The sequence below is a fragment of the Coffea arabica genome, chromosome 6c (genome assembly GCF_036785885.1).
Source record: "Coffea arabica cultivar ET-39 chromosome 6c, Coffea Arabica ET-39 HiFi, whole genome shotgun sequence".
NCBI lineage: Eukaryota > Viridiplantae > Streptophyta > Magnoliopsida > Gentianales > Rubiaceae > Coffea > Coffea arabica.
Window position 1 is genome coordinate 62,341,829 of NC_092320.1, and position 20,845 is coordinate 62,362,673.

Genomic DNA, 20,845 nt, shown 5'->3' on the forward strand with positions numbered 1-20,845 from the left:
ATGAATTACTACTAAATAATTATTATATATTTTATTTTATTGAATTTTCTACATATTTAGTATTGCAACATAAAACTAATTCTCTTGAAAATGATTTCAAATATAGTCAACAATTTTGGCACAAGTTTCTTTTATTTGTTGCACACACATTCGTGTGTACCTTGGACATTAATATATCTAATGCCCTCAACTAGATATTTATTTTCCTTAGATGAATTTTTTTTTCCTTCAGTGAATTATACGTGTATAAGAATTATTTCTCAATTACACCTAAAATGAGTATTTACTGGAACATATGGTAAATTTGCTTTAAAAGTTTTTTACTTAATTTTTTTTTCTAATAAGAGAGGGATGAGATTCAAAAAACAAGGGATCAAAGCGATTTAAATTTAGGACGTCTAATAAACTGATTAAGTAATTACCCTAGAATAGCACCAAAAAAGTTTCTTTCATAGGGTTTCGTTTGATAAAACTGAATCTGAATTCTGAATACTGAAATAATTAATTTGCTGAATTTTAAGTACTGAAATGAAATATATGAATGTCTAAATTTTAATACTAAATTTATTTATACTGCTTGATAAATATTTATAACTGAATGCTTAATAAGTTTAATTTGACAATTTTACCCTTATATCTTTTCATTCAAAAAAGAAATAGAACCTACGATTTGATTAGCTTAAAATTGTTAGGTATAAAAATGACAATATTTATTTTTAAATCAAATTAATATAACAGATGAAATATATTATATGAGAAGTATGGAGAAAATGTGAAAGTCATTAAAAATGAATAAAAGAGAAACAGAAAACCGTTAGATAGAAAATATCAAGTTATTTAATTAGATAAGAATTTTGAACATAATTAACAAACAAGGGTAGATTTGGTAGATAAGATAAGGTAGTTGAAGTAATTCTATTAATTCTTATCAGAATTAAGCATTCAGTTAGAATTTTTATGCTGAAAAAAATATACACAAGTTCAGCACTGCTTAACAAATTCAGCAAATGGATTTTCATTTATCAAACACTCGAAACATTTGAATGTCTGAAAATGTTCAATTTCAGCACTTTTTTATGTTATCGAACAGATAGCACCAAAATATTAGTGGTAAAAATCTCTCTATTTCCAAAATCATGCAATTTAGATATAAAGTTGGAAGATATCACGAAGTAGCCGGACATAAAACACTTTCAATGTTCAAATTTACAAATACTATTGTTTTAGCATGTACATTTGTTGTCTCAATCAGTAACGATAGGCTCCGTTTGGATTTCTCAATTTTTTGAAAAATAAGTTCTTCATATATTATGTTACAGTAATATACAAACAAAATAACTCCAAAAACTTCACATTCATATAATATATACAAAAGTCTTACGAAAGGTTTTGACAAAAAAAAAAATATATATATATATAATATATAAAAAACAACTACAAATATACGGAAAAAATATACCACCGTCAAAACACACCACTACCCGCCCACCCTTCCCCCTCTCTGCTCCCTCCTCCTTCTTTCTCATCCTCTCTCTTCTACTTTCCTTTCTCCTTGCTTTCTTCCTCCTTCATTCTCCTCCCTCTTCCTCCCCTCTCCTCCTTTTTCTTCTCCACGCCTCTTCCGCTACCCCTCTCCCCTTCTCCCCCTCTCTGGTCACTGGTTGCGATTAGAGAGGGGAGAGGGTGGGAAGGAGGGAGGAGGAAGGAGAAGTAGAGTAATGGTGGATGGTTATAAGATTTTATAAAATTTTAAAAATATTTCATTAAAATTTTAAATTTTAAAGATACTTCAAAATATATTTTCAAAAAAATCCAAAAAAACATTGAGTGTGTTTGGATTGTAAGTTATTTGAAATATTTTTACTGTAGCACTTTTTGTGATGTGATGTATGTGAGATAAAAAGTTAATTGGGAAGATAAGAAGGTGTATTGAAAATTGTAATGGTGATGTCAGCAAATATATTTGGCCAAATAATTGGCTGTCCAAACACACTCACTATTAAAAACATTTACAATAGAAATTTTCCATTACAATATATTATTTTAAAAACACCCCAAAAACTAATCCAGACGGAGCCATAGTTTTCTGCAATCATTCCTAGGATATTCTCGTACTTCACAGGCCCCAAAATCCTAGTAGGCCCTGCTCATCCATACAATCAGGAACGAATACCAAAAAAAGGTTGTATTTTTGAGTACTAGGACTGAAGTACTGTATATTTATGAATTTGGATGTTCCCAGTTGAAGTATTTCTACTATGACACTCGGAATCTGCTTGCCATCCTCATTCTCAATCTCCCCAATACCAAAGACAAAGGGTAGTATTACTAGCAGTTCTATTCATCGGTGTTTTTGTAGAATCAACTCTTATGATTTTGTTGTTGTTAACAAGACTAATAAGAAGAAGTTAAAGCCCTGCAAGAATTACTTCTTGTATTCAAATTCATGTGATGTCAAGATCCCTGCTGCTCAGGTAAGTAGAATTCTGAGCTTTTCCTCTGTAATGGAAAGAACCCTTTTCAGATTATGGCAAATATAAGCATTTTGTTTGATTAAGTCGCGAACCCAATTATACATTTTTATGCATTGTTGGAAGATTGACACTTTGTTTGCATTGAAAAAAGCAGCTAATTGAGCACAAAATCTCGGGGGCCATTTTCTTTTCTGATTGTAATTTCTAGAAACGGATTTACGTACAAAAAGTTTCAAATGGTTAACGTTGGTGCAAGAAATGTAATGAAAAATTCTGTTGAAGTTTGATGACATTGGCATGCTTGTCATAGTTATATTGGTTTTCGTGATTCTTGAACTGTGAAAGAATAGAGTTTTACTGATGAGATCTGAATTTGGTTGCTGGTAGTAATTTCTTGAGCTATAATGTGCATGCTGATAAGAGCAGAAGGCTTTTGCAGTTTTACTCAGAGAGAAGATCACCGAAAGGATTCAAAAAAGTAAATATGTGTGTATGTTAGTCTGATTTTGGCATTTGGAGAATAAAGGGGACAAAGGAAATTGGGTGATTTCTTGTTTTAGTAATTTTAAAATTGGGAGGAGGCTGGGGTTGGGGTTGAGTTGTTTATCATTTATGCCTCCTGTTTCTGCCAATAATTACTGCAGCGTATAGATTATAGAACAATACTTAGCATTTGTTACTATTTCTTTTTCACCTTAGATATTCTTAGTTTTAATCTTTCAGATTGGAGCTGCAGAATTGGAAGACTCAACTACTAAATCGGGTTTCAAGAATTTAGTCTGGCCTTCTCCTGATGACGAAATCCCATTTTGGCGTAGAGAATTCCCCACATGGGACGTCAACTCAGATGATTCTGTTAATGCAGAGAAGGATTCTGATCTTTTACACATTGTTCATGCGACAGCTGAAATGGCTCCTATTGCAAAAGTTGGAGGTCTTGGTGATGTTGTGACTGGTCTTGCTCGTGCTTGCATAACACGTGGTCATAAAGTGGATGTCATGCTTCCTTTCTATGAATGCATACAGAGGCAACATATTAACAACTTGGTGTTGATTAGTACATATGCTTCATATTTCAACGGAGACTGGATCCCTACTAATGCATATAGGGGCGAAGTCTCTGGAATCTCTGTGATTTTTATTGAGCCATCCAACCATTTCTTTAAGGGACAGAGCGTTTATGGAGGTTCATATAACGAGCTAGAAGCATATTTGTTCTTCAGCCGTGCTTGTCTTGAGTGGATGCAGGTTATATGATGGATAAATATGGGTTACTACATGCAATAAAATAATTTAGTTTTTTCAATATATTTATTCTATTTCCTTATTCTGTAGTACTTTCCTCTTTATCCCTAGAGTCTATTCTCTCTGTAAATACTCTTGTACTAAGTAGGCGTAATAAACTCATCAAATAGTATTTGAGATTTATGATCATCCTTTCTCGAGGCTCACAAGTTTGTCTGGAACTTTGTTGGAGGAAATTATTCTTCTTCTTTGGTCATCTCACAGCTCTTTCCTCGAGCTTCTGAATGTAGCTGAATAAGTTGTTCAATAACTGCCTTTTTAATCATTTTCTATCAAATGTCTTTCATCAGCTATAGCCACTAGCTTCCATTAAAAACTGAACCTTCATATGCATTTGAATGGTTCATTTCACACACTTGGTGGCAAGGGGAAATTTCACAAAAGCTTCTCTTGCAGGTAACTGGAACACAGCCTGATATCATTCATGTCCATGAATGGCAGACTGGTGCACTACCCCTACTTTACTGGGATATGTACCAGGATCTCTCACTTAAGGTATGACTATGGCCTCTTGCTGGCTTTAGTGTTTACCTGATTGCATTTTCTTATCTTATGGTTGCTTAATTATCATGGTTTTTTTTTTTTTTTTTTTTTTTTTTTTTTGTAGAAACCGCGAATAGTATTGACAATTCACAACATGGAGCATTACGGAGAATGCAGGTTCTCTACTTATGTTTTTGTTTGTTGTTCTGGTAATTTGCAAATGTGACTTTGGAATTTGATCTTGTATGGTTTGGGTTATACAATTCTTGCTTCTCCAAGTACAAATGCTACCCCAGTGTGATTGAACCTTAGTTAATTACATTCCATCAGTCACTTTTCATGATTCTCAGAAATTCCCTTCGTATACTCAAATAAATTCAGAGATATGTTCATCAACTTTTTCATAATCTCCTTTGAGTTGGGCAATTTGAAAGTATTTTATGTCATGGATCTTGAAGATTTCCCTGCTCAATAGCATACTATTGTTTATTGATTGCCAACCCCCAATTGAAACACAACACACAAAGAAAATTGAAAAAGCGGAAACATATAGTAGCAAATTTTACAACTCTTCATCTTTGTACTTTCTTCTTGTTTGGCAGCCAAGAGCAACTCAGTAAGTGTGGCCTTGATGGATCTGTATATGCAACTGAAGACAAGGTGTGCAATGTGCCATTGAAAATGCTTTATGCACAGAACAGTTGATTATGTTTTTGTTTATAGTTTCCTTAGCATGTAGTTCCATTGTTCGCATTTCATTCTATAATGTTCTTTTCACTGGAAATTCTATTATTAATGCCTTTTTGGATAATTTACCAGTACCTTCTTTTTCCAAAGATATAGCTGAAGCTGCAGGTTTTACTACCATATGTAGGGCATCAGGTGGTCGAATAATATCTCATCTTACTACATCTTAATATATATAGAATGCAAACTGACTCTTTTGGTGTTATGTCACTTTAATTTATAACTAAAATATCCACAGCAGAATGTTAACTACAAATTTGATTCCTTCCCCACTATTTCTGCTTTATCTTTTGATAATTTGAAAATTCAAAAAATTGAAGGACATAGTTTTTATCCATGAATGAATGCTTCGGATTCGTGATCTTTCAAGGAAATTAGAAGTACAATGACATACTCAATAGTCTTTTTCTTTAACCACAGACTTAGAGTGTCCCTGATTCACTAATTAACTGCAATTCCATGTAGTTTATCCGTTGAATTTTCTGACAAATAGAACTTTGAACCTCTTCCACTAAAAAATTGCAGGCTGTTGACGATCGTACAATTGGTCATAACCCTGAGAGGTTAAGCTTATTGAAAGGAGGCATTGTCTACAGCAATGCAGTTGTGTACGTTGGCTAGGTCTTTGAATGGTTTCCATCTTGTTATTTATACACTTGCTGTTTCCAGTTTAGCCATGCAGGAGAACACATCTATATACAATTTTGTTAGCACATCGGTGATTATTCATTACTCTTTGTTGTATATGACAAATCAGAGATATACCTAGTGGGAAGAAATGGAGAGCACAGCTTGAATGACTAGTTTAAAACATAGTCTCCAGAATAAATTGTGCCTCGGAAAGGAGAACGTAAAAGATAACATAATAGCAAGAAGTCAGTTGCTATTGATTTTTTTCTTAGTCCTTTTTCTTGGCAGGAGACACTTAATGGAAAACGCTATGAACTTGCTTAACAAGAATAAATCTTAAATTGATTGCTCCTTTATCTGGGATTTTTTTTCTATTATCTGGGATATTACATGTTTGATTGAATTGTAACCAATTGTACTTAAATTGTGTCTAACACTTTGAATATTTCTTGAACAAGCACAGCAAAATTTGAAATACTGGGTATATACTGCATAAATAGGTTGCAAGTGTTGAATTGTGTCCGTTGCATAAGTTAGCTATTCTTGTTCTTCATACTATATGTTGGTTTTAATTTGGGAATATTTCAGTCATTTACAAATCCTAAATTTTATTAAATCTCAATTGCAAGGAAGAAAACTTGATGTCTTCTGTTTCTTCAAGGTATTGCATGAATTATCCACTAACATAAATTGGCCTGGGTTGAACGGCATGCGCCACAGCAAGTTCTGACTCAGTTGGATTTGACTGGGGTTATACTGCATTAGTATATTGCAAAGATTGTGGCTATGGTAGCTCATTATATGCTAAGCTGGATACGAATATTTTCCAAATGGGCAAGGAGGGCATACTTTAACAAGTTTCCTTTGGATGTTATGGAAACTAGAATTACTTATAGTCATTTTCCAGGTACTTGTTTAAATTAATAAGAAGTATAATAGAAGGGAAGCTGGGCCTCATTTCTGTACTCAGCAACTGGAATATGACTGTAAATTTTCAGGTGTTAGCATTAACTTTGACGATTGCTTTGTTAGTTTTTCTGTTACTCAATTGTGTATTGACAGTCTTTCTTAATGATTAAACAACTTTTAAGATGGATTCATCACAGAATATGTTACTATTTTTTCTGTTCAAAAAACTTATGGTTCTTTGGCTAGTATGAATTGAGTTTGCCAGAATTTTGAAGGCTTAGCATATAGATTAGCCTTAGTTACAATCTCCAAAACTTATAAGTAATTCAAGGAGATCAAAATCCACTGCAAGCAATAAAAAGAAATAAAGGCATTTTGAGGGATATTGTGATCTTTACATATTGCAGGACTTGTAGCTTAATATGACGCATTCATCATTATCTAGAGTTTTTTTATAATGATTATTTAAATTAAGGTGAAAATTGGATGAAAATTTTCAGATAAATTTAGTCCTATACTTTTGAAGAACTTTGAGCTAAATTATCTATATATTGAAAGTTTTATCTTTTGTACTAAATTAAAAAAGGAAAAGGTTTATCTGTGGAATGCTGGAGTCAAAATTGCATTAGCTTATGCACACACAGAGCAAAAAATGATTAATTTGATGATTCTCATTTTAATTTTCAGCACAGTCTCCCCGACATACTTAAAAGAAACACTGTGTTCTGGATGGCTTGCTAGTACCTTGTTAAGGAACCGTGACAAGTAAGTTATCTTCCTGCTATGGCATTTTCAGGGGTTAACACAGTTACATGATTATTAATTTATTAACAAAAGAAAAATAATTTTATTAGACAAATATGTGATCTTTGGAACTATAAGGGGATGTTATTTCTTGCTACATTTACAATTCATTCCGTGATGATGAGAAAGTGTTTCTTGAGTGGACTTCCCTGTATGAACCAATGTTAATAATTCCAATTCTGAAGAACTAAGATAAATTTGCAAATGTGTATTGGGCAATCACTTTACACAATTAGTGTTAATAAGTTTATGAATATACTTCTCTGAAGTCGACAAAGACTGATGCCATGCAACTTCATGTTCCATCTTCCATGTTAGACATTACTAAGTACAGATCCTTAAAGAAAATAAAATAGTCAGTTGAAATGACCATAGGAGACTCTAATGTCTTTGTTACTTGCTTAAGTACACTTTACATCTCAGCAGTGTCATTGTTATATTTTGCATCATGTCACATGATTTTTGGATGAGTTCTCTTGAATTCCCCATTAATTGTCGGACAAATTCTGGTTGGTTGACTGTGACACTTGGACCTCATGAGCATTCAGAGAATGTAGGAAAATAAAAGTAATGCTGCTGATCATTCATTATCCTTTATATCTGCGACTTTGTCTAGGTCCTCAATTGTTTGGAAGAACTCTGTTGTGCTCCCAATTTGTTTAGGCTATCATTGGTCGATGAGCCAAGACAATGGTCTTTCATGAACCTTTGATGTTTTTGAAGAATTATGCTGGTGGTTACCTGATAACTCTTGTCTCTGACTTCCAACAGACAAAATAGAAGGTGATCCTTACCATCCCTTGTGGGAGCTGACCAGATCAAAAGTTGTCTTTTCAGAAAACATGAAAACTATCCAACATAAAGCAAAGTGCTGATTGGCCACCATTTGTTATGGTTAGCGTGCATACAAGAATATATGAACTTATATGAGCCAGTTGTCTATGTTTTCCATGTACTGTGTGCTGGCTCAAGTTTACTCAGACAGGTAGCATTGTTGCTATGCCATTTTCCTGCATACTTGATTATGGATTTTAATGATGTTAAAGAAAATTAACTAATGTCACCTGGGGTAGAAGATGGAACTTATCTTTGTAGGAGTTCCAATATTTTGCGAAACTATGAATGTTTCGTGGGGTAATAATTAATACACTAGAATCGGACTGCATTAGCTACTTAGTCCAAGTAGTCGATCTCTAATTTAGCTTGTCATCTCTCTGTCACTGTGTATTCGCATAAAAGTTCTGTTTTCATTTGACAAACCACCATTTACATGCTTTGTTCTCCTGTAGGTACTCTGGTATTTTAAATGGAATAGACTCTGCAATGTGGAACCCTGCCACTGATGTTTTCTTGCCTGCTAAATTTGATGGTAATGATTTTGTGCCTAGGAAGTCCTATAGTGTTTATCATTGTAATTTCATACATGAGCTCATTGTAGGCGACAGTAGCCATCAGTTTGTATTTTTTTTTATTGGCCTAGTTGCAAGTATAGCAAACGATGAAAAATGAAAAGCTCTTGGACTGCAGTGAGACCACCAGAATTGCATGTGCCCAAAAGAAAATGTTTCCAGATGAGTAGAATTGTATTTTCGATTGGTATTTCAGGGTTAGTTGGTTATTTCTATGCGTTTTATTTGTCAATTTGTGTTTACTATTGATAGAGTTGGTGTTAGGTTTGCTTTCACCATTTTTTAACCTAATCTGGGAACTTTATCCTGAGCTTCTGTAGGGATCTCAATTTTTTATTCATTTTATTTCTAGGATTTTTAGACCTTTCCTATTGTACTTTACTTAAAGAGTGTTACTTTACTTAAAGAGTGTTATCTGGTGATTCAATCTCTTTGTGGCATTAAGAAGTCGTTTCTGACGTTTGCTGCATATTTAACATATATAATATATGCACAAGAAGGCTGTGGTCAATTGGGCATCAACGATGGCTCACCTCCAACTCATATCTCTTAACATTTGAAAATTGCATGTTGCACAGCATGATGCCATGAAGGAACTCTTCCGTTCTGTCCTTGCATCTGCTGTCAATTATGTGCACTCTGAATTTTCTGGGCTTTTCTGATTTCTTTTGTTCATCTTTGTGACTTTGTCTTTAGCTGAGAACTTTCAAGGGAAGAATGTATGTAAACACTTCGTTCAAAGGGGACTTGGTTTGGCTTTGGAAGGCACCAGCTCAGGTTCTGACCGGGTGCCTTTGGTTGTCTGTGTTACTCGATTGGTTGCTCAAAAGGGTCTTCATTTAATTACCCATGCCATCCATAGGGTTGATGAACTTGTGAGCTCCCTCTCTCTCTCTCTCTCTCTGCATGTTAGGTGGCTGGTGGTGATGGGTGTACTGTTAACTAGAAATCACATGGCCCATTGAACACATCATATTCTATTTCTAGTTTCTCATCATCTAAATAAGCTGTATCTGGATGGTGCATGCAATCCTATACGTGGAACAGATGTATTGATTGATGTATCCATCATAAATGCTGTTGCATCACAATCTGATTCCTTGTCCAATTATTAATAACTGCAAAACTTGCATTTTTTCTAGTTGTACATGATTAGCTGTTTGCTGAAAGTGTTGGACCTCAATGAAAGTTTCTAAAAAACCTTACATCAGTGGCTTGTATGATGAATCAGTATGCACTATAGCCAGCAGCTTGCATGACAAATCATATATGCCTGTTATCCTTTGTAAGTTTTCAAGGTTTATCTATATCCACTCCAATCATTTTAAATGACAGTACAAGCATGCATCCTTTCATTTGAGTTCTTCTGGTAAACATTTCTAAACTATCTTGCATAGGCTAGTTGGTGAAAATAAGTCTACAGCTGGTAATTCTAGTTTCCTCTGCTAGTTCTCTCTTACTTTTCTGTGTTCTATTGAAATAGTTGTTTGCGAACAAGTGTCATGAAAACTGCTATTTACTTTTGGTTACAAGCAGGAAGTGGTAAGTCTATGGTTGCTATTTATCCTTTGTAAATCTACAACGCTGTCCAAAGATGTTGGTAAGATATTAACTAACAATATCATTTTTGTTTCCATCTTTTGTAGGGCGGACAGATGGTAGTGCTTGGGAGAGCCCCAGATGGTCGGGTACAGAGAGAATTTGAAAATCTTGCAAATTTGGTAAGGGATTTAGAGTAATTTCCAGATTATCTTTTCACTTTTGGAAGATTAGAAATAAAGTCCCCTTCCCCTCCCCCCCCCCCCCCTCCAACAAACCCAAAAAAACAAAAAAAAAAGCAGAAATTGCTGAAAGTCATGTATCTTGTTCCTGTACGCTTGCCTTAAGTGTCTTTGTGTTTTTTGGGAACCTGTGCTTGAAAGTGCTATTGTCTTTTCAAGATTTTTTTGACAATCTAGTAGAAAATGATTATGATATGGTAGAATGTTTGAACAATTATTTCTCTGTGTATAGCTTTATGCGAGTTTGCACATTCTTGAGATATAGCTTTCCAAAGGCGCAAAGTGATGTCAGCTAGAATGCTACAAGAGTAGATAGTGAGTTCTACAGAAATTCTGAAAATTTTCAATAGTATTTGTGACATTTCGGCTGTATAATGCAGTAAAATTGTAACCCATACTCTGCTTAGCAGATAGTGCATTGAAAAGACGTCTTTGGAAATTATTCATGGATTCCAATTTTTTAATTATGATTTGCCTTTACAGTATTATTCTGGTGAGTTGACAAGAAAGAGTTTTCTTTCTTGCAGTACAACCAAGGCTCCGGCATTAGGATTCTTTTGATGTACAGGTGACAGTTTTCAGGATGAAGCTTCTTGCTTTACCCTTGTTTAAGAAGTTGTAATATGTTTTGCATACTTGTTCCATCTGGATGCATGTTGAAATCTTTACATGATTAAACATAGTATTACTCTGGCCAAAGTAATTTTCCACTAATAGTGTTTAAAAAAACATAAAATGGCTAGAATGCCTCTTATAATGATATTCCCCTTGTGGGGTCTGCAATGTGCAGTGAGGAGCTATCACACATGCTTTATGCAGCTGCAGACATGGTGTTGGTCCCTTCGATGTATGAACCATGTGGGCTGGCTCAGATGATTGGAATGCGTTATGGGGCGGTACATACTTCCTTATTAATACAAAATAGACATGCTTTGAACCTTATACTACTTAAGTTGTTGACAAGCATTTAATGGCAACTTGAAGGGCTGGATGCACATCAATTTCTGAGTACTCCTTGAGAATTTCTTTGAATACTAACTAAAACTCGGTAAACACACTCTTAATTGGAAAGCGGGTTAAGAGGATTTTGTGGTTTTTTCAGATCCCTGTAGTTAGGAAGACTGGTGGTCTTGCAGATACAGTCTTTGACATAGATCAAGGATCACAACCTGAGTTGGCTAATGGGTAAGTTATCAGCCGTGTTCTTCTTGTGTTTGAGTAAACAAATTTGTCATCGTTTGAACTAAGCTTTTTCTCTTCCACAATGCTCGGTAAGTTTAAATGCTACAGCTTTTGTTGTGGACCTGTTTGCTGTTGTCAAATATCTAATTGAGCTGAAATGTTTTCAGCTTCCAGTCCTCCCCTTCATAAGATAAGAAGTTTTAATTACAACTTCCAGTAAAAGGAAATTTGATTTAAATTATGCTTGGCAAAACTGCTTTTATATTCATGCAGACACACTTACATGCTTTTTTTCCTCTCTAAAAATGATTTATATTTTGCTTCGATACTGGTTTTCTGTGAAGAATGATGGTAAATTGCCAAATTAACAAGTACTACTATTTCATGTTCATGAACATAAGTATTGTCTTCTAAAATGAAGTCAACAAGGGGCTATCTTGAACTTGCTGTATTAGTAAAATTTCCCTTATACGTCTTTCCTTTGCATTGTTCATATGAAACGAGATCTGCTTTATCTGCTCCAAAAAATCAAATTAATGCCTATCCATTTTTTGAGCGTTTGAATTGGATATCGCATTTAGTTCAACGAGTCCAGTACTGTGTAGTTTTCTTTTATTAGCTGTCTTTTCTTTCATTTCTTAGATTGTTGTTCCTCATTTTTTGGTTGAAGTATTTTTTTTCTTCTCATTGTTGGCCTGAATTTTTAAGGGTTTGAGGGCTGTCTTCTGGTCTGACATAATCTTTGCAGTTACCACTAAGATTGATGAAAAATATAATGGTACTTGGTAAATAGTAGATCTTTTCTCCTTGTTTTCAGTCACCTACACTATTCCCCTTGAATTTAGGTCCCGAGTCAACTTTTGTCTTTCTTCTTTTGATCTTGCTACTCTAGTCTGTTTATGCTAGGATACATCTTCTGCTTCAACAATCATATTATAGAATTGGCACGATACAGTGACTCGGGTGTGAGCACTAACTCAAAACAACTTCTCGGAACATGAACAGAAGGCCATAATGCTGAAATTTCACACTCTATATAGACATGAATAGGCCCTGAATTTTGACCAGAACTTTTATACTCAGATGTATTTGTTGTGTAGGTTTGTCTTTGAAGGAATTGATCAAGGTTCCCTAAACTGGGCTCTGGATCGTGCATTTTCATCCTACCGAGAAAGTGAGTGCATTTAGTGGTGTTTATATGCAACCTGTAATATCTGCAGTTTAAGATTTTAGACAACTGCTGCTTGGGATGTAATCTCACTCAGCTTTTTTAATGCAGAACCAAATGAATGGGCTACGACTCTACAGAAAGTAATGAAGGTAGATAATAGCTGGAACAAGACAGCAGGACAGTACATTGATCTGTACAACACATTAAGAGTCAAGTGGTAATTATCCTTCCAAGTCTCTCTCGTGGTGTAAAGGAAGGATCTCTATTTGTGTCATATAGCCTCTCTCGTTGAAGCTCTTTTTGGCTTGTCCTTATTGTTTCTAACTCTTAGACGAGGTTTTTTGCGCTGTTGTTAATAGAACACCTAGCGCCATACAAAAGTTTCAATAAAACAGATGAATAAAGGACTTTTCTCTCACATGAAACCACAAGCGAAAATGAATCTGACATTTTCGAACCTCATTTCCATACAATTACATTGTTGGAGACTGCATTTTGTCAGCTTTACAAATTTCAATTTACGTAGCCACTGAATTTTGACCCTGGAGTTCCAGGATGGCAAGCTTGTACGATAAGGGGGCAACAATCTAACTCTTTAAAATGTAGGCAAACACATGAGAAGTGGAAATTGCCTCTTTAAGGGGGCAGGGAGGGGGAAATGAATGTCTTTCAAACTTCTATATCCTTGCCTTGTGCTTAATTCACTCAACAGGAAAATCTCCTCCCTCACTTGTACCCTCAAAGATGAACAATTGACAAACAATAAAATCAGGTTGCAAACGTACATGTAGAACAAAAACTTAGTTTAGCCATCCTTCAAACATCAAAATAAGATGCCAGTCCTTGTTGCACAATGACAAACTTCCTGAAGTTAGTTTATGGTATTCCAAAGCAATACAGTCCTTGTCGGACTCTAGAGCACAGAAAAAGATAAACCTAGATTGGAAAAAAGAGATCTGGACCATCTGGTTATTTTACAAGATCAGCTGTCAAAAAGAGGGTACTCATTAGGCTCCTGTAACATAATGCTGTATTTCTTCATTCAACTGTCACCAATTTGGGGATTTTACAGACTTTACTGCGCAGCAGGTCAAAATAATTGCTTTTCAGAGAAAGAGAAGACTAGACGTACAAACAGTAAGCATCAGTGTGTGAACTAAACACACTTCCAAAGAAACATCAGATTTAACCACCTTCATATGCCTGATGCCACCTACATCATAAGAGACCTGCCAAAGTAATAAACGGAAAAAAAAAAAAGAAAAAAGGAGAGAGAGAGAGAGAGAGAGAGAGAGAGAGAGAGAGACGGAATCAGGATTTGAAATTTTCTCCCTGCTCCTCCTCACCCCCAACAACTTCATTGTACAACCAACTACTTCAAACAATCAACAAATATGTGAGCGAGAGAGAAAGGAGAGAAGATGAGAGATGGTCTGTCTGAGGTAAACGAAATACCACCTTAAACGATCACAGTCAGTGACGTCCAGTCATATGACCATTGCAGCAGCCAAAATAACTACACCTAATTCCATCCGGTTTATAACATCATTCTTCCTGCTATCCATCTCGGACCAATATGAACTACTCCAACTCTGTTTTTGGTAGCTTCTTACTACCGTCCAAGTTCAGAGTATCAGCCAGGTTGTCTGACAGTTGATTAATTGGATCAGCAAGAGCAATAGTAGAGTTTCCTGTCACACTAGCTCGTTGCTTTGCCTTCTTTTCCAACAAGGCTTTCTCCCGCTCATCATAGAATGTAAAATCATCTAAAAGGGATGTATCAGCTTCATAGTCCTTGAAAATCTTAAGCATTTCAATTCCATGCTCAAGTTTCACCTGGATAGAAATCAGTGGTTAGTCATAATGGGAAAATAGCAAATTCAACAAAATAATTTAAAGCAGTTACTAGGAAGGATCAAAACTTTGAAAAACTTGCTAGAACTCTCAAAAGTATCAAGCTTTGTCTGTAACCTCTAGAAAGATGGATGACATTTATCTCAACATCCCAAAGGGCCTATACAAGACCCACATGTCAATGGTGACACAAAAACCAAAGACAAGTAGATCAATTAGTGTTTTCCACCCATGCTCGGAATTTTCTTGAGCAAAAAAGATGCTGTTTCAAAACCATGTCTAATTCTTTGTGCTCATTACAAATTTTGGGACGGTAGAGGTGGGGGAAGAGGAGATAAATAAGATGTAACTCTAATTTAAGGGGATAATTCAAAGCTCAACAGCTTCATACTCAGAAACACAATTTCAGGACACAAGTAAAACAAATACAGAACCCCTCACCTCTTGAGAGTCTCGACTGTGAGTAACAGGCTTGTTGTCATTATTTTCAAGAAGTATGTGGCGGAACCGACTATTGGGCACATCTTTGACAACATGCCATTTCACAGGGAACTGCCCGCTCCACCTATCCTGCTGCCAGTACTCCGCATCATTTTCAAAATCAACAGGTCCAACCATCTCAGCTATCCCACAAAACTGTCCACTAGCATTTACCTGAAGGATACAAATAGTACATCGGCAAAAGGTCTTTAAACTATCAAATTAATGCCCAGGGTAAGGTTGAGGCAATGAAAAAGCTATGTATCTAGTATAATTATAAAAAAAATAAATAAATACTGTTTACATTCAATAAGGTCACTTTTGGTTACACGTAGTGAGTTCATTCTTCCATTAGCCGATTCACAATGGATCTTGGTCATTGATGTGTAAGTTACACGACCTCACAAGTCCCCAGACCATCTATACAAATATTTACAGGTGTTTTCCCTATCAGCAGGTTAAAGGCAAAATTGCCACCACTCACCAGAATGTTGGTTTAAAACAGCCCCTGTACCTATTAACAATGACCCAGCTTCCACCAGCAACTTATTCTGAACTCTCTAACTAAATGCTCCTTGTTCATATTCCTCAAAGTTGCTTTTCACTGCTTCTCATGAACTTATGTATCACATTACCTAACTTACAGTTATATGAAGAGAGGGACGCGGCAGAGGGGGGGGGGAAGGGGGCGAGAGAGCATGATCACAATAGATTATGAGTGTCACAAAAAGGTACCAATGTGCTTCTAAATGGAACAGTATCACATATCTATCATCATTCTGTTCTTGGCATGATGAGACGCAACCTCAAGCAGAAAAGACAAACGGAAACAAACAGGCTTCACATAAATCTGATCCAGATGCTCAAAAACATACCGAGAAAAAAAGGAAGACCGGGGAGTTGCCTGTCATGTCCTTTGCTTCATGATAAGCAGCATCAAGCTTTCTGTTTCCAAGTGGTGTGCTGGCCCAAATGCCATACTTAATGCTCTTGTGAACATTATCTTCACTGAAAGACTTGATCACAAAAAACTTGGCATTCTCATGATCAGTGACAAACTCTGGGCTGTTGTACTGGTCAAGCTGAAAGCCAGAAGTAGATTCAACATCTTTACGTATGCCAGATAAAGCATTCTCTTCAGCAGAATTCTTGCTTTTTGGCTTTGAAGCCCTAGGTCCTCTATTTCTATCACTTGAAATTCCTAAAGAATCATTAGAGTAGTTCAGAGAGTCCTTTTCTCTATCACGCCTTCCTCCTTTATCTAGACCCAGTCTGCTCCGCTGGTTATCCCAGTGAGAACTGGAACCTGTACCATATTTCATGCCCTGGTAAGAGCCACTATGTGGATAATGTCTGGCAGATGAGCTTGACGCTAGCCCCAGCCCTTGATATGGTGCCTGCAATCCAAAAATTATTAACTAAATCAACTGGTTCAGAAGCGAAATGAGCCAAGTAGTTAAGCAATTCAACAGAAAAGAAAAAATACAAAGAGAAAGAAACAAATTGAAAGTTGATCTAGTTGCAGCTTTGAACAAAAAGTGCAGGATGGCATTATAAAGATGACAAATATTTCAACCTTCCAAATAAAAAAAAAAGATAGGCAAAATTAATAAACTAAATTAGCATAGACCTTCAAAAGGAAAGTAAGACAAAATTAACAAACTAAATTAGCATATCTCATGTCATTCGTTTGTCAGATAGACATTTTACATACTAATAAACATGTAGCCAACAATTACATTTTACATATTAATAAACATGTAGCCAACAATGTGTAAGGAATAAAATCTTTAAGCAACTATGAAGATGCATTCTAGGAGTGCAGAATGCTCAATATTTCAGGAAAAGAAAAGAATTTGAATGACGTTACTGATGCAATTGCCTGCCGCTAGTTTAACCACAAAATGTAGATGGCATAGTCATTTGGACATGTGATTTAATTTTTTTTAAAAAAAGAAGAGCATGGGGCTAGACGCAGACCACCCTTTCAGACATAGAGCAATAGTGCATTCTGCTTTTAAATAAATCCAGCAATGACTGTCAAAAGATTATTACTCAACTACTAAAATTTGTAAACTTCCAAACTTATTCTGTTGGCAACAAACTCAAGAAATAAGAATAGAAAAAATTCCGGCAATGGTGGAGCACAAAGTATCAAAAATATCAAGTACAAACAAGCATCCTGGATGCTACTTTTTCTTAGATATTCTTGTCACTTAAACAAATACATTTGAGTAACCAATAAAAATAGGCTGATTAAGATTAAGTCAAGTCAAGAAATGAAGAAAAGAATACATGAAACATGAATAATGCCCAATTGCAATGAATTATTTCATGAACAAGAAGAGTTATTCAGCTTCACGTCATGTAAAGTTTACAAGAGGACAAGAAATATATTTAAAAAACAATAATTGATATCAGAAAAATAGTTCCAATTATTCTTCTCGCAGATATCACTACATAGAATCAAGGAGATCATGAGACAACTAACCTGAGCAAGATTTTGCTCATATGGCCCAAGAATGCCAATTGGCTGTGGATATACCGCTCCTGATGTTAACTGAGACATGTACCTGCTTGATTCCAGGGAACTTGATTGATTTGATAATCCTTCAGCAGACCCAAAATCGCCTGGGAACTTATAGAAACCAAGGCTACTATTTCCAGAAAGGTCCCCTCCCCCAAAAGATCCAAAAGGTACATAGAAGCCTGAACTTGGCCCAAAAAGTGCATTATCAACTAAGCTTTCTTGTCCACTAGTTGCTGGTGCCATTAGATCAGTCTGTGAGACTGTAAGAGCTGAACTAACATGTGGTAGTCCAGGTGAAACTGCTGGAAAATAAGGTGGTGTCACTGGGATCTGGTGCGGAGAGTAAAACTGGCCATCAATCATTATTGTGGAGATTGGACTCGGAATGGGAGAGAACTGTCCATATGCCATCTGGGTGTCATAGCCATAACCAGGAGGGAAAAATAGTGATGGATTTTCATTATACATTCCCTACATGTAGCAAAATACCCAATTTCATAAACAGAATAAAAAAGTCTGTCTCATGCCTCTGTGCATAATTAGTCAAGGCAACAATATCAAATTGATGAAACTCACTGGAGGTACAACATGTAAGCTGTTAGGATTAACATAGTTAGAATGCTCATCCCAGTTCCCAGTGCCATTGTCAAGACCTGAACCAAGGAAAGATGAATAATGAGTTTTAAGTACAACAAAAAAAATGATGAACAATGAAAACTTTATGTACATTGGAGAAAAGTACAAGGAACCAAAAAAGCAAAACACATGCCAAACTAACAAACAGTGATTCAAAGATGTGGAAGTTGAGAAAAATTGGTACACTACATATCAGTACTAAAGTAATTAAGCCCAATATTCACCTCAGTATTACAGTTTCAAACTCGTGACATGTTGACCAGAACCTTCACAAAGAGCATAAGATTCACAAATTTTATGCTGCTGAAACCCCATGAAAATATTAAGCAAGAGGGAACAACACCCCTCTCTTGCAGCCATAAAAAGGAGCAAAAATAATTGTAACACCCACAAAGCAATACAACGCCCCATGAAAGAATGGCAGATACACACAGTTCAACACAGTCGAAAGCTCTGTCATGAGAACAGAACCAACAAAGATATCATGTAGCCCACATGTATGGTCAGAGAAACGTTGAGAAGAAGACTATAGCTGCTAAATCAGCAAGAACAGCACTATAAAAGGACCTAACCTCCAAAGTAAAAACTTTGTTCATGCGGCACATCAAGTGGATGCACAGTGGTAAGAGCTCCACTCTTATCCAAGGGAACAGGCTGATCTTTGGCATTTCTTGGAGCCCCTGAGATGGCTGCATCCGGAGAAGGATTTGCAGAAATAATCCTTTCATCTTTGGGCGAAAGTGGCTGATAATAGATTGAAAAGGAAGTACTAATAGACCTAAGCTAATGGAGAATTAGAGAAACAAAAGAAACACAGTACAATCATGAGTTATATGGATTTACCTGTTCTGTCACATTATGCAATTCAATAGCTCGCTCCCCTGCATTGAAACCAAAAAATTCATAAAGCAACCACACACTTAATTGGTCAAGTAAGAAAGCATGATACCATTCTTATTTTCCTCTTTCTTATCTATTGCAGTGTGGGAAAGAATATTGACCTCATTCCCACTTTAAAATCATCAAGAATATAAGTAATACACCAATTATTTACCAGTAATACAACAGACTAAGCAACCATTAAGAAACATTTAGTCTCAAAACGAACATGTCATCCCCAGAAGCATTAGGTACAGGACATATAACAATTGCAAAGTTTTCAACTGTTGAACAAAATCACCATGTCATTAATAGATTCCCAACATCCGCTTATACATAAAAGGGCCATCTGCACAAACTCCACGTTGGAAACATCCCCCCCCCCAAAACACAATTCCCATTACCAAATAATAGGGAGGTGGGATTTAGTAATTCTATTATGCCTGACTGTAAGAGATTCCAAGATTAGGCTAAGCTTTCATCAGAATGGGGACAAACATGTGATAATACAAGTTCGACGAGAAAAAGCACCGTTTACTTTTTCGGCACACAAAAACATCTTTCTGATAAGGGCACATCAATCAAGAAATTTTCTGCTGAGACCTTTCTGAGTAAACTTAACATACATGCCACCTTTCCACATTTACGAATACTACTGTTATCACCTTTCCAGGAAAAGAAGCATGCCAGCGATATTAAAACACCATAAATGATCCTCATTCTATCTTGAACCCTAATCAGCATGCCAACGATAGGTAAAGAAGCAACTAAAAACTCAAAACTTTCCAGAAAAACCCAATTCAAGTCGGCCAACGCCCTTGTCAATCTACCAAATTCAATATCCGTTATACAAAGCAAGATAGCAAAGCTACCAAATTCAATTCAGAAAAATAACAGAACCAAGATTTGCTATGCAAAAAAAAAAAAAAAAATCATACATATACGCGAAAGTAGAGCTATGATACAAACCAGGAGACGAGATGGGGGCGAATCGATCGAAGCTCTGTTGACCTGTTTCTTCCATGAATTCAAATCCAATCGAAACGAAAGCGGATCGAAGAATTTCAATACAAATACAAGATTTATTATCTAAAAAAAATCTGTAAAATGAAGGGGGGCCAAAAAAAGAAACCCTACTTCGCTCTACTGTAGAAGAATTGCCGTTATTATAATGGAATTGGGATTTTGAAGATAGAGAGGAAGGGGAAGGGGAAGGGGAAGGGGCGGGTTGGCCGGGTGGGGCTGGGGGTGGGGGTGGGGGGTAGTGAGGGGTAGTGAGGGGTCGGGGGATGGGCAGCAATGAGGAATTGATGGCCGCTGGAGGGGTTTGAAAATGAATAGAGGTGAGGGTTTTAGGGTCAGATTTATAAATAACCAAAAACTTGTTGTTTAGGGGTTAGGCTTTTATTTATGGAAGCATCCTTCACTTTTTCGGTTATTCTTTTTCTGTCTTGATTTCTTCTTTTTATCTAGTATTTTGATTTTCTTTAGGGATAATTTTAGAAACCTCCCCTGAGGTTTCTAACAATTATACGGAAATACCCTCTAATATTAAAAATTACATTATCCTC

The 20,845-nt window shown here is 35.9% G+C and overlaps 2 protein-coding genes across 4 annotated transcripts; one reads left to right on the forward strand and one right to left on the reverse strand.

Annotated features, from left to right (window-relative positions):
* The first annotated feature begins 1,976 nt into the window (after positions 1-1,976).
* On the forward strand, positions 1,977-13,320 carry LOC113692694 (uncharacterized). Of its 2 annotated transcripts, XM_072054002.1 has the most exons (16): positions 1,977-2,474; positions 3,198-3,722; positions 4,176-4,274; positions 4,387-4,439; positions 4,865-4,922; positions 5,535-5,617; positions 7,236-7,313; positions 8,124-8,135; positions 8,642-8,721; positions 9,458-9,636; positions 10,408-10,482; positions 11,070-11,110; positions 11,333-11,438; positions 11,645-11,727; positions 12,825-12,898; positions 13,004-13,320. In XM_072054002.1, the coding sequence occupies exons 1-16, from the start codon at positions 2,259-2,261 to the stop codon at positions 13,114-13,116; spliced, it is 1,875 nt and encodes a 624-aa protein (XP_071910103.1). In that variant the 5' UTR covers positions 1,977-2,258; the 3' UTR covers positions 13,117-13,320. The 2 variants fall into 2 exon arrangements, with proteins under 2 accessions (XP_071910103.1, XP_027066984.1); XM_027211183.2 differs by lacking the exon at positions 8,124-8,135 and having other exon boundaries at positions 1,978-2,474.
* A 588-nt stretch (positions 13,321-13,908) lies between these two features.
* On the reverse strand, positions 13,909-20,502 carry LOC113693450 (YTH domain-containing protein ECT4-like). Of its 2 annotated transcripts, XR_011816285.1 has the most exons (9): positions 20,244-20,502; positions 19,239-19,276; positions 18,968-19,139; positions 18,336-18,412; positions 17,721-18,230; positions 16,105-16,626; positions 15,191-15,403; positions 14,354-14,731; positions 13,909-14,124 (listed from the first exon to the last, which is right to left on the reverse strand). XR_011816285.1 is itself a non-coding variant. In XM_072054003.1 (8 exons), exons 1-8 carry the CDS (start codon positions 20,296-20,298, stop codon positions 14,477-14,479), a joined length of 1,842 nt encoding a protein of 613 aa, XP_071910104.1. In that variant the 5' UTR covers positions 20,299-20,502; the 3' UTR covers positions 13,909-14,476. The 2 variants fall into 2 exon arrangements, 1 of the variants encoding a protein (XP_071910104.1); XM_072054003.1 differs by having other exon boundaries at positions 13,909-14,731.
* Positions 20,503-20,845: the final 343 nt, after the last annotated feature.

Excerpts from the sequence above, each read along its gene's own strand:
- LOC113693450 (XM_072054003.1), bottom strand. The coding sequence starts at position 20,298 with ATGGAAGAAACAGGTCAACAGAGCTTCGATCGATTCGCCCCCATCTCG. Across the intron at positions 15,404-16,104 it reads CGGTCTTCCTTTTTTTCTCG|GTAAATGCTAGTGGACAGTT; the intron begins GTATGTTTTTGA and ends TGTATCCTTCAG. Across the intron at positions 14,732-15,190 it reads ACAGTCGAGACTCTCAAGAG|GTGAAACTTGAGCATGGAAT; the intron begins GTGAGGGGTTCT and ends ATTTCTATCCAG.
- LOC113692694 (XM_072054002.1), top strand. The coding sequence starts at position 2,259 with ATGACACTCGGAATCTGCTTGCCATCCTCATTCTCAATCTCCCCAATA. Across the intron at positions 11,111-11,332 it reads AGGATTCTTTTGATGTACAG|TGAGGAGCTATCACACATGC; the intron begins GTGACAGTTTTC and ends TGCAATGTGCAG. Across the intron at positions 11,439-11,644 it reads TTGGAATGCGTTATGGGGCG|ATCCCTGTAGTTAGGAAGAC; the intron begins GTACATACTTCC and ends TGGTTTTTTCAG.